The sequence below is a fragment of the Folsomia candida genome, unplaced genomic scaffold, assembly GCF_002217175.1.
Source record: "Folsomia candida strain VU population unplaced genomic scaffold, ASM221717v1 Fcan01_Sc061, whole genome shotgun sequence".
NCBI lineage: Eukaryota > Metazoa > Arthropoda > Collembola > Entomobryomorpha > Isotomidae > Folsomia > Folsomia candida.
The window spans coordinates 79436-92109 of NW_019091253.1; the positions used below are offsets into that span (position 1 = coordinate 79436).

Consider the following 12674-nt stretch of genomic DNA (forward strand, 5'->3'; position numbering starts at 1 on the left):
TAGTGCAAAATAGTAGCACATAATTTCATAGAAAACTACTGACAAACATGGGTTTACTAATCATTCCTGGTTCGGGCTAAGCAAAGCTGTACTGATAGGTTTTGTAATTTGCATTATTAAATTGATGTTTAATAATGTGCATTATTATTCTGCACAAATTCAATAATTCTACGAAACGCGATCGTCATATCAACAAATATCTGAATTAGGTTTTAGGTAATCTTATTTTAGTAAGTAATAATTCCGACGTAAAGCAGAAGCTTACCCGAACCATAATTAATTGCTCGCTGTGTCTTCACTTACAGATTCTGCAAGCCCACGTTGTAGTAAATGCTATAACGAAATGCAATTTTCATGGCATATTAAATTTGCAAACAAAACCAGCCCTCAAAACCATTAAATGCTCAACATTGTACAAACCAGTCATAAATAGAATCCTTATAAAGTTCATTTAGTGACAACCTTCCAACTTTGTAACCTTGCAAAGTTGTAAATTTTTAGAACTTGGTCTAGAAGTACAAAACTAAGGGTGTGGTGGGAGAAAGAATTTTTAAGGATGCAGGATTAACTAAATATTCATCTGTAATTTTTTTAACCCGGTAATTTTGCAAGGTTTACAAGTTATACAAAGCTCAAAAATATTCAAAATGATGAATGTCTGGAAACTATTCTTATATATGCGAATTGAATTATGCACTCTTTTTTGGAAGCTTAAACAAACAAAAAAAATATTGCTACTTATTCTGAAATGTTGAACAGTTATAAATAAGCCCAGTATGTTTATTTTTATGCATGCCTTTTATCTAAATATTCGTCGTTAAATTTTCTTTTATTTAATCATAATTTGAAATTTTCCTTTACATTTGTTGCACATAACTTCAAGTTTACAAAGTTTTCTAAGTACTATGTAAATCTTGTAAATTAACCAGCTCAAATGTTATTTTCTTTTAAGCAGCTGCACATATTTTGCGTAAAATGGTGCATGAAGTGAATTTTGCGGTGGTGTAGACGATCCTCATCCAGTGCTTGTTTTAACCTCCAATAAAAATAATAATGGTTTCGCCTCTCATAAAAAAAGAACATCGTCCCATAAACGTTGCGAATATTAAAGAATTGTGAATTATTCGCGAATTTGGGCCACCGTCCAAGACAAACAGGACTCTCCCCCTCCCATCAACTTTTAAACCACGATCATCTCCATGTTCAAAATCCGATACAAAAAAGGAACCATGCGTAAAGGATGTATTAGACTCGATTTGAGGCAAATTTTTGGACTCATACTTCTGCATGCAGATTAATAATGCAGCAAGTTTGTTATTCTTCCTTTACCGAAATGGTAATAATTCGTGTATGATGTATTTTTTGAAACTCGCATTTATCCTCCAGTTAATGTCTCAGAAGCAGAATGATAAATTTCAAAATTTCTTTAGCAATTGTTAAAATTCAGCCGTCATCTTCTTTACCACGTTGTTTGCAATCTAGAAAGCTGCCACCGGGATCTCAAGTACTTACCAATATCGATTTGGCAACACAAATGAATCACAAAATATGTCCAAATCATCTCTCATTTTCTATGCACGCCCCCTTAACTTTTAACCTTCGCCTTTGTGTCAAAATTCTGGTTTGTGTTCGTAAAAAAGTTGAGATTTGCTAAACTAAATATTTTCCAGAGTTTCCATCCTCTCATTTTTTTGAGTAATGATCAACATTCACGGAAAGTGAAATTCTGACAAATTATTTACTATAATCTGAACATCTCAGTTCTTGTAAATTTTCAATCAGCGTTTACAACTTTGGTCCCGTGCATGAAACGTGTGATTGATTTGAGAGGAAGGGAATATTTCCGAAATTTGAGCAGATAATGTCGAATAAATTTTTAAAAGATTCTCAATTAAAAAAATTTTCTTGGTTCCAGTTCTAAATTTTAGCCTCAAATCAGCATGTTTAACATAAATATAAATTACATAAGTGGTTCAAGCGGCTTGAATGGTTTGCAAATTTGGCATGAATATTACATCTCATCGTCAGACGCATTAGCAATAATCAGTAATGCATTAATATTTTAAGCCAACAAATTTAAAGGATCACAAAGCTTTCCTACGATTAGTTTTCTTGTCCCGTTTCCTATTTTTGCATGTAAGAAAACAATTCCTTAAATTTGACAGACGGTTTGACGCACCGATAAAAACAAATAATACAAAAATAACAATATTGAAAATATGTTTCGCTTCAACGCCATATGATCTATTAAGAACGTGTGTTAATATAATATTGTAAATATTTGCAGATCGGCACTGCTCGTGTTAGAGTTTAGAGTGTCACTAAATTTCTGTCATCCAGATTTTAAAAGAGTCAGTTTGCCTTATTTATTTATTATTACTTATTTTTTTAGACTTTAATTTCTAAACTTTCATTTCATTCAAATAATAATTATTTGAATTACGTATGTACTTAAACTCTACCGTTTTCAGCGTGAGAAGGTATTAGATATTTAGCTGTCGAATTTGTCTAAAGTCAAAAATCATCCTGACATTCGCATCACATTTTACTCGTGACATTTTTTTCCTTCTTTTGCAACATGACAATTCGTTTATGTCAAGATGTCAACACGATCTGTGTAAAAATCAGTGTAAACACAGAACAAACATGTGTCGCGCATACCAGACAATTTCAGGGTCTGACGCCCAACTTTGGAAGTTCTTAACACATTCTTCATGCAGCGACATTAGAAGCCCAAAAACAATAACGTCCTCCCACATATTTTCATAATCTTGACGACGGAAGTGACGAATCACTTAATTCCCAATTTGTTCCCCCACCACTCAAATCAGAAATTTTAAGAAAAACAAGACCTGTCAATAATCTTGGCGGATTTTATTGTGTGCAAAAATGTAAGTACACAACTAGTTATTTACTGTGACAATTCATGCCGATGTTATAACAGTAGATTTGAACTATGTAAATCTCGTAAACTCGCAGGGATTTCCATGCTTTTTCGTAAAAGAATGGAACTGAAAATCTGGTTACAACCTGTAAACTACACTGGTCGAGGGCGTCTACATATTTAAATATCTTTATCTTGGGTTGTAAAATAATTAGCCAAACCTTATACAATTAAGCGACATGCAATGATGTCTCAATTTTGAGTACAGTTGAGACTCAAATTACGCAAATATTAGTCAAAACTTACCATAAAATAATTGCCCCTTAATTGGATATCGGTACAAAGCTAAAGTGACAAGAGTTTTTCTATTTTATTGTGGTTAGGATTGTCCTTCAGAAATACAAAAAGATGGATAAATAGAACCACGGCGGTCCTTATCATTATACAATTAATAGCGTAATTAATTTCAGATAAGATCTTATCTAATGTTTGTATCAAGATTTAAGATTATATAAATGTAAGTAATTGGCATTTTGTCTCGCACAAATGTCGCCATGTTTAAGTTCAAAGGTTTTGCACTCTGAAAAATGTGATATGCAAAATTTGGTAGTCACAGATTTTGCCTAGAATTATTTGACAATTAGCTCCGGTGTGTTTTTAATTAGATAGGAAATTTGTTACCAACAAAATTACCAAACTTAGGATTAGTATACTAATCTCGGTAATAAAGAAGTATTTACCAAATTATTACCAGTCTAACTAAAATTAACGTAAAGTTATTACTATCATGGTAAAAACCTGGTACCAACTTGTGGTAAATGCATACTCATTTTGTGGTAATAAATGCTTACCGGATTATTTAGAGTGTGCTAAAAATAATGCCAACTTCCTGCCACCCGAGAACAACTGCATCTCTGTCATGATTTATTTACGGGTGAATCACAACAATTAGGACTCATCATGCTCGCTCATAACGGGGGAAACTTCATGAAGAACGTCGTTACATTTTACCACCGTCTGGTAACATTTTCAGAGTGTAGGAACGGATAAGTATAATTTTGTCCGAGGATAATTTTAATTGACCCTTGAAATCCTCCTGAAATGGCCGACATCCTGAATTCACGGACCCCAAGAGATTCCTGCCACCCGACCCACTCACAGGAGAAATATGGAGTTACACAGAGCCCGAGACAAGACTGACAACGACAAACGGAGAGAACAATTAATTATCTCGCTAAATCCCGAAACATTCTTCTTCCCAGCCACATAATTAATTTCGATCTAAAAAAAATCAGAATGGTTGCTCTCATGATAAGCGATATTTATTATGTTTCTTGCTTGGAAATTAACGTTTATTTTTATTTTCTTATTAAACTTTCAAGATTAAATTACATGAACAATTAGGTAGTTTCTTTTTACGTAATTGGTTCCTTTTCAGCTTGCTGACGCCAAAATTTGCAAATGTTGCAAATTAAGCAAGAGTGAAACCCAAAGAATTTGCAAATTTTACACTAAATATAAATTCCATACAATTGATTGAGTTCGCATATAAAAATTTCTAATGTGGGAATACTATTTTTTTTGTATTTGCTTCCTAAATCTTTGGGTGATGAAGATGGAGATGAAGATTTTGGAAAAAAATATGGTGGATTTTTAAAATTCCTCGCACTACGTAAATTGTATTCGAAATCAATATTACTAAATCTAGAAGAGCCTTCTCAGTGCTTTACAGTATACAGCGTCTGTTGCATACGTCAACCTGTGTACTAATTGTACATCCATATTTGCAAAAAATATAACGGCGTTTGCGTTTGCAAATTTTGGTCAAGATCAAAAAGATATCATATTATTGCATCCCATCACATTGTCAATTGTGTTTGCCCCATAGAAAAAACTAAATTAAGGAAGCTATTCACTCCGATGTTTGTAACTTCTAAAGGTTATCAAAGAAAATCAGGGTCGAACCTATTGTTAACTAGCACAGATTACTCGTGGTTTTCTTGTAAATATGTACTAAAAATTTAGTACATTAATTTGGTAAAAGTAGTAAGTAATTTGGTAAAAGTTTTCCACACAGAATTGAAAACGCGACAATTCACTGGGATTTGTGCAACGTTATTCGCCATAACAAAAATGTATGTAGCCTTACAGAGAGGAAATTCACTTCACACAGTCCTTGGTAACTTTGTAATCTTACAAACTTTTACAAATATTTCCAGGAAAAATTAGCTTCAAATTTGTTATTCATTTACTCAGGTCAAGGCTGTCTTTTTATTTTGTAAAAGTTGTAAAATTATTTTACAAAATTTACAGATTTTACAAATTTACCAAGAGGAGGGTGAATTGATTCTCAGGGTTTAATACTTTACTAAAATCCGAGTAAATTGTCTGCAAACTTTTGTAATCTGCCATTTCAAAACATGTAACCCCTTCAACTACGGACTTATGATTAGCATACAACTTTTATAAGTTTCGTGAAATATTTTTATTATAAAAGTATTTCACGAGCTTTTCAGATTTTGCAAACTTTACAAACGTTTTGAAATTTTGTAAGTTTACGGAGTTTACTTGGGTTATAAACCTCATTGATTTGTTGATCTATTGACATCACACGCACACCATTTGCGTTGGCTTACAAAAAACTTTCCTTATGCTAATTGGATACTATTTATTCGGCTAATTTACATAAAGCGGGACGCCCGTAACGGTGTGTGTACGGTGTACCCTTTTAACTTGACTATTACTTACTGGTCAATTTGCACTCCTAATTTGTTACACAAACAATTTTAAGAAAGAATTAGCCAAGAATTCAAAGACGACAGCGAAATGACGTGTGCATGTTTGATTTACTTTTACTACGAGCAGCTCACCAATAGCATTTTGGGGACGTGACATGAAGAATGTGATAAATTTTGGGAAAATTTTGACCAAACCTCTTACCCAATGTTATATCTAACATGAGGGTGTGGTACCTTGACCTCTGACCCCATAAAATCCACCACATGGTTCATACATTAAGTGGGTGCATTTATCGTCATTTTCGCCGAATAGGATTTTGTTTTGACGAATTTTTTTCGCCAAACTGTCCGACTTCCGGATTTGTATCGTACTTTTTTGCGACATTGGTACCTGAATACAAATCGTTGGCATCCTGTATTCCCGACCCGTTTGAATAAATATTCGATGAAATGCATTAACTGTAAAAAGATCAATCTGTCCAATTTCTCTGTCCGTGTCGTCGGAATTCCCTCAATAAAACCTGCTAATTGGTTATCTTCCTACTGACCCAGAAATTTACAGAGGTGAGATTTCCATCAGGGCAGAGATTCGTTTTCAGTCAGTTTTCTCCATTCACTGAGTTCGGTTGGATATCTTTATTTTTTAAGTTGCAAAATTTTGACAAAGCAAATTTGGAAACATGAGGAATATTTTGACACGCTTTTTGTCTTTGGGAACTATACTATTGTTCGTCTTGGTGCTAATTTGTGTCGAGGTGAAGGCAGCCCCAAGTCCGCAAGCTCCAGAGTCAAATAGTTTCACGGAGGTAGGTTGTCCGTCCGCTGTTTTTTTTTGAAATTTTGTAACTGTAAAAGTTCGAGAACCTAATATTTGGATTTGGGTTTTTGATATTTGATCCAGAGAAATTTTTTGATTAATTTAATCTTAATTCATGCAAGATATTGTTAAACCGGGTTAACTTTTGTGCAACATTGACACAAATTACGAAGGAAGTCAGATGTCACTCACCCAATTCGCGAATCTTTGTATTAAAATTTTATAAATTTGGAAGCATTCGAGTAAACAAAATGAATATTTTCGGGCTGGCATCGCTGCAGAATTTATGTCTCGAAAGGACGGAATATTATTTATAACAGAAATCTTAAGTTATATTTCCACACCGTTTGTAAACTTTCATGAACTGATACAGCTTTAAGTACATTACAACAATTCATTATCAGCATTTTAACATGTAAATCATCCCGAGCTCACTTGTTTACCACAGTAAAAATTATGATATTTCAGGATATTTTTTTAATCAGATGAATAGAGGATGCATAAATTGTTTGGTAACTATTTTAATTTAGATTTTGCATTAATTTGGATTGGTCCGCTTGCTAGCGAATTGTTAACAAAGCGGTTGATAGTTTCATAGTTGAAAATATGTAATTACATTGAGCGACAATTTTTGCAAATTAATTTTTAGCGTCAATACGTCATTTATTATAATTCGGAGAAATCGTGATTCGTTTATATAGGAAAAGTAATTTATTTGCTGACTTAATTTAATTTGCAGATGTTTCGTCGAAGCTTCATGAGGATTATTAGCATCCCAGCGCAAACGTTAAACATGTTTTTTAGAAGCTCGCAAGACGAATCTACCAGCGGTGGAGGTAGCGGAATCGACGGAAGGTCACAGGTGGGTCAATTCAGCACTGCAATTTTATTACAAACTTATTTTGAGTGGGTTATATTTATTAATTTGTAATTTTTATTTCAGGATCCCGCATTTTCGTCAGAGTACGAATTTCCAAGTTGAAATTTTAAAATGTACGAGAAAGCAAAATTGATAAATATAACGAATTAACTGCACCATTAAATTTTGAAGAATAACCAAATTACTTTTCAATGTTTGTTGGTAGATTATTTAATTTAAGTTGTACATTTGTTAAGTAGCTTGTAAGAATGGGAACCAAAATTCTCTGAAAATCGATCCCTACATATGTCCCATATTTTCTGAATTGGGATTTTATTTTTAAACTTGATATTATTACGGGCACAATAAATAATGATTTTTGAATAAGTAAATGAATTGTCTTGTAAATAATGATTATCGATTCGAAATCGAGAGGAAAATTTATCATATAAAAAACAGGACGCCGTACAAGAAAATTATTTGCAATGTGGACACATCACAATCCAATCTAACAATCTTACAATCTAAGTAAGTAAAAATTCAAGTTTCGTCAAAGTAAAAAAATCTCCAAAAATTTTTCTAAACTAAAAAACTAATGCTAAAAAATTAATCAGTTCCAAAAATTTTGTAGATTTATTTATTTTTTACTTTTGGAAAATTCCATTGTATTTGGACTGGTTACTATCTAATTGTATGATTAAATACATAATTTTAAATAATTTAACATTACGACTTGTACCTGTATCAAATTCCTGGAGAAATTGAAATCCCTTAAAATTGTAATTTTATATGTTGTGCAAATTTTAAGTTTCAGGATGTAAAAAACTACAAGTTGCAAAAATATCAGTACTTCACAAAATTTGACACATTTTCAAGGTTACAGATAATCGAAGATTCATTGTTGTGCTTTAACCGAGCCAAAAATTTAGAAAATTTTATACAGAAAATTGGTTTGTATTTACTTGGACCGGTAACAAAATAATATTGTTCCGTATTTCTGCTGGGGTATTTCTTCCAAATTACAGATAAATATATAAATCAAAATGCTCTTAAGTTTTTTATGTCATGTTTAGTGAACAAATGAGTTTGAAAATGTTTTTAAACGAGAAAGTTGAACACTACCAACTACGAAAATGGTGAACATTGCAAAGATCTGTAATTCTTTAAATTTCTTTGGTCCAATTTTATAGGAAACATTTACACACATAAATACATAAATTCTGTGCAAAAGTATTTCTTTATTTTTCCAATTAGTCTGTCTCTGAGTTCATTAATTTTATACAATTTCAAGTTACTTTTACGCTTAATAACTTCCTCCAAATCAAGATAATTTTAATTTAGATACTGCCTTATCTTTGGGACCTCTTGCTAGACAAACCAGTTTAAAAATGGCTTTAAGGAGAAAGTGGAGAAATTTTAAAATTGCAAGAATAGCGAGAAAGATAGCGCCCCAAATGTCGAGCTGGCGTTTCTTCCACCAAGGAAGGTGGACGGAGCGGGGTCGGAGGTGCGAGACGTCGTCGTGGCGCAGAACGTACTCCACCCACCACACCCCCGTGTCCACCGGGTGGACCGCACGGTCCAGGAAAATGGTCGAGAGGCGCTTCATGTTCAAAGCGTAGCTGAAAATTAGAGTTTCAAAATTAGCCCTGATTAAAAGAACAGTAAAATAAATATTTGGAACGGATTTTGAAAATTAAGTAATTTCTGTTCAACTCTTGGAAAAAAGTGTCTACCAAACTCGAAAATAATTTTTGCATGAATTTATAAAATAGAGTTTTGTATCAATTTTGAACGTAAATATTTTTAATATTTCATGAAATTTAGTAAAAAAAAAACATTTAGTAATAAAACCGATTAAATTCATGTCAGCTTCAGCATTTTTTAAGCAATTTGACTACCTCTGATCGTCCAAGACTTTGCCAATCGCCCCCCAAAACTTATCCTCCCTGATTGCAGTTATTTCCAACTGGACGCCGACCTTGCGGTACTCCAATTTGTTGGCGTTATAGTCTTGTTCGGCAAAAATGGGGAACCTGTGTATTTATAAAAATATTAATAAAAAAATAATTATAAAAACTTTGAAATTTTCTTTGAGAATAAATAAAAAAAAGAAATAAAAAAAATACGAACGCGATGAGTGGCACGCTGTTGCAGATCGCTTCCTGAATTCCCAGCAAGCCCGCATGGGTCACGAACGCCCGAATTTTAGGATGGGCTAAATATGTACAAATAAAGATAGAATTCAGAATTTTGAAAATAAAATTTCTAATTTCTAAATATTTTAAGTGAAAAGTATTTAAAACCTAGAATGGCCTGTTGTGGCATCCACTTGCCCGTATGGACATGATCGCCTAAACCCTCCGGTCTTTCGGAGCCAATCTTCCACACCACCTTCAACCCACGCTCGGACCCCAAACGGTTTAACACGTTGCGAAAAACGGTCGTCGCTTCAGTCCCGAAATTTGAAATGTCGACATAACTCCCAAAGCTGACGTAGATAAAGGGCGAGTCGCCAATAAAGGAGGATAGGTCAGAGGTCAAAGGTGCCGCTTTTTGCGAATCCCCGCAGTGAAGTCCAGGGAGGGGAATGACGTTTGGTGGGAAGGGGCGGGCATAGTCTTCGGCCGGATGTTGGTTGATGAACAAGAGGGACACGTTTCTCTCGAGGGCGGAGAGTGACGGCATTTCGGGCGAGAGGGTGGATCGCAACGTGGCCTCCAGTTTGGGAAAATATTGCATTTCGCGGATGAAGTTGAAGTAAATCGGGTTAAATAGTGCCATGGCGCGCTGGATACAAATTAATGCAAAAATTAAGTGCAAAAATTACAAAGTAGTCAGGATTCGACCTTACCCCAAAAGTGAGGGGTCAATCCCGTATGAAAATCGTGCGTAGCATTCTGCAGAATTCTGAATGTCTTCGTGTCTTCACAAATTTACAATTATTTTATCAGAAAAAGTTAGCATTAGTCTGCAGAAAATTTCTGTTGGAGCTAATCTGCAGTACTGTTTGTGCATAATTCTGCATAGTTTATGCATATATGTATTCCTCCACATGCAGTTTTTCCTGCACAATAATCGGCCAAATTTCTTCCGGAAAGACGTTAAAATTTTCATAAGGAAATTTACGTGACATGATACTAGACTGGACGGCCGCCCCGATTTTATACTTAAATATCTTACTAAAAAATATGGATTTCCTATTACCTGGGCGAAATTGATAGTGGCGGGAGGATAATGGAAAACAAAGTCGGGGACCCATGCAGATTCGTCGGGAAATCCGAAGGGGTCGATGTACCAGGGAAATGGGATGGCAGTATTGTACACGATGACCTTCGCCCCATGGACGTGCGCCATGCCGTACGCGCATTCGTTGATGAGCGCGTCGATAATGAAGAGGTCGAATTTTGGGCTGTCTTTTATCCAGGAGACGAACACAGGATCCGCGAGGAGAACGTCGCACATGCCCGTCTTAAAATTAATTTCCTCTAATTATTAATCATTAATTACTGAATATGCAATTATTAATTCCAAAATGTTAAGGATGTTTAGCATAAGTAACATGCATACAAATTGGCAACTAAAATAATCAGCAATTACCAAATAATTATACGAATAATTTGAAATAATATTAATACATTAGATAATTATGATTGGTTACCCCATATTCTGAGATCTTGTACCATTCGAGTTCCATTTCACCCGAGAGACGTAGATCGTTAAATCGCTCGATCTCGTCCCACGTGTCGACCCACTCCTTGAGACAGACTGGCACGTAGTCCGTCACGTTTGGGCTGGGCGTCTTGGCTGGATAGGGTGACAAAAATGTGACCTTGTGACCTCTGGCTGCCAACGCTTCTGTCAACGGCCATGCTGCAATTCGGTGAGAGTAGGAGGACAACCTAGAGGAAAAGTCCAGGAAATTTCATACAGATAATTTCGTATGCAAAAATTTATTATGGGTTTGTTTGTTGCTTGTTTTTATAAGAAGTACCAACCGGTGATAAAATCTACCGGCTGGTAATACCAAAGGAAAATTGGTACGATTTTAACTTTTGCAGTAGCTTTTGCACTAACTTTAGCAAAATCATGGTCAACTTATAACGTAAAACAGACCGATGATACAATAAATGTACGATAAAATTTGCACATGATTTTCACATAATTTGCTTAACCGTGAGCGAATTTCTAAAAAATGATGTTAAGGGCTCATTTTTGGAGAGAATGGAAAACGGATCCGTAATTCTGTGGAGAAACCCATTCCCCACAGAATTACGGATCCGTTTTACATTCTGTCCAAAAATGAGCCCATAACATCATTTTTTAGAAATTATTTTTGTCCCTGCGTCCCAGGCAGCCTTAAATATCTAGTTATGCACATACCCAAAGAAGAAGAGAATATTTGCAGCTTCAGAGGAACGACATGTAAATGAGATGAATATCCCAGTGAGCAGGAATAATGCAGTTTTTCGCATCATGATTAAAGACTAATTTTTAGAAAATGCTTAGTGATGGTAATCTGTAACCGATCCTATCCTAGGATCGTAAAAACTCGGATAGGATCGGATTTTCACACGGATCGGATAGAGGATCCGAGGATCAGACAATCCGATCCGATCCTAACCGATGAGATCCTAGGATCACACAGGATCCGAGGATCATCCGATGTAAACTCGTTTCACATTTGGTGAGTTCATCACATGGCGTACATTACCCGAACGAGCCGAATTATGTTATTATTCTACACCAGTTATTTTTATTTTGGCGTTCAAATTATTCAATTTAGTATGATTTCAACGCCAAAATAAAAATAACTGGTGTAAAATAAAAGGATAATTCGGCTCATTCGGGTAATGTACGCCATGTGATGAACTCACCAAAAACCGTTCCAATAAATAAAGAAAAGCAGCTGGTAAAGTATTTCCATAGTTAGACACAAGGTGTCTCACACATATCATCCGCGGATATCCTACCATCCTAGGATCGGATCGCATCGGATTTCGAGTAGAACCGGGAGCCGATCCGATCCTAAAGCGAGCAAATCCGATCCGATCCGATCCTGTATTTATCCGATCCTATCCTACGGATCGGTTAATTTAGGATACGGATTACCATCCCTAAAAATGCTTATAAAAAACTTTAGAATTAAATAATTTGTTACGTTACATGACGGAGTAACGTGGGCACAATGTCTTATCAGTCACAAAACACAAATGCAAAACAATTGGGACGATAAGACCATAACTTATCTTGTTATTCTTTGGCTACTGCTTGAGTAAATATCGTGTTTGGGGAATAAGATCCTGTTACAGCGTAGTGATGAATTATATATATTTTGGTAACAAATTGTTACTAAATGATTTCCAAATATGACGA

The 12674-nt window shown here is 34.9% G+C and overlaps 1 protein-coding gene across 4 annotated transcripts; it reads right to left on the bottom strand.

Annotated features, from left to right (window-relative positions):
- Positions 1-8516: 8516 nt before the first annotated feature.
- Positions 8517-12602, bottom strand: LOC110862566 (UDP-glucuronosyltransferase 1A1). Of its 4 annotated transcripts, none has more exons than XM_022111782.2 (8): positions 12465-12602; positions 11682-11785; positions 10960-11200; positions 10506-10769; positions 9605-10088; positions 9432-9516; positions 9200-9334; positions 8517-8920 (listed from the first exon to the last, which is right to left on the bottom strand). In XM_022111782.2, the coding sequence occupies exons 2-8, from the start codon at positions 11774-11776 to the stop codon at positions 8620-8622; spliced, it is 1605 nt and encodes a 534-aa protein (XP_021967474.1). In that variant the 5' UTR covers positions 11777-11785; positions 12465-12602; the 3' UTR covers positions 8517-8619. The 4 variants fall into 4 exon arrangements, with proteins under 4 accessions (XP_021967474.1, XP_021967473.1, XP_035701550.1 ...); XM_022111781.2 differs by having other exon boundaries at positions 12460-12584; XM_035845657.1 differs by lacking the exon at positions 12465-12602 and adding an exon at positions 12411-12428.
- Between the last annotated feature and the right edge of the window lie 72 nt (positions 12603-12674).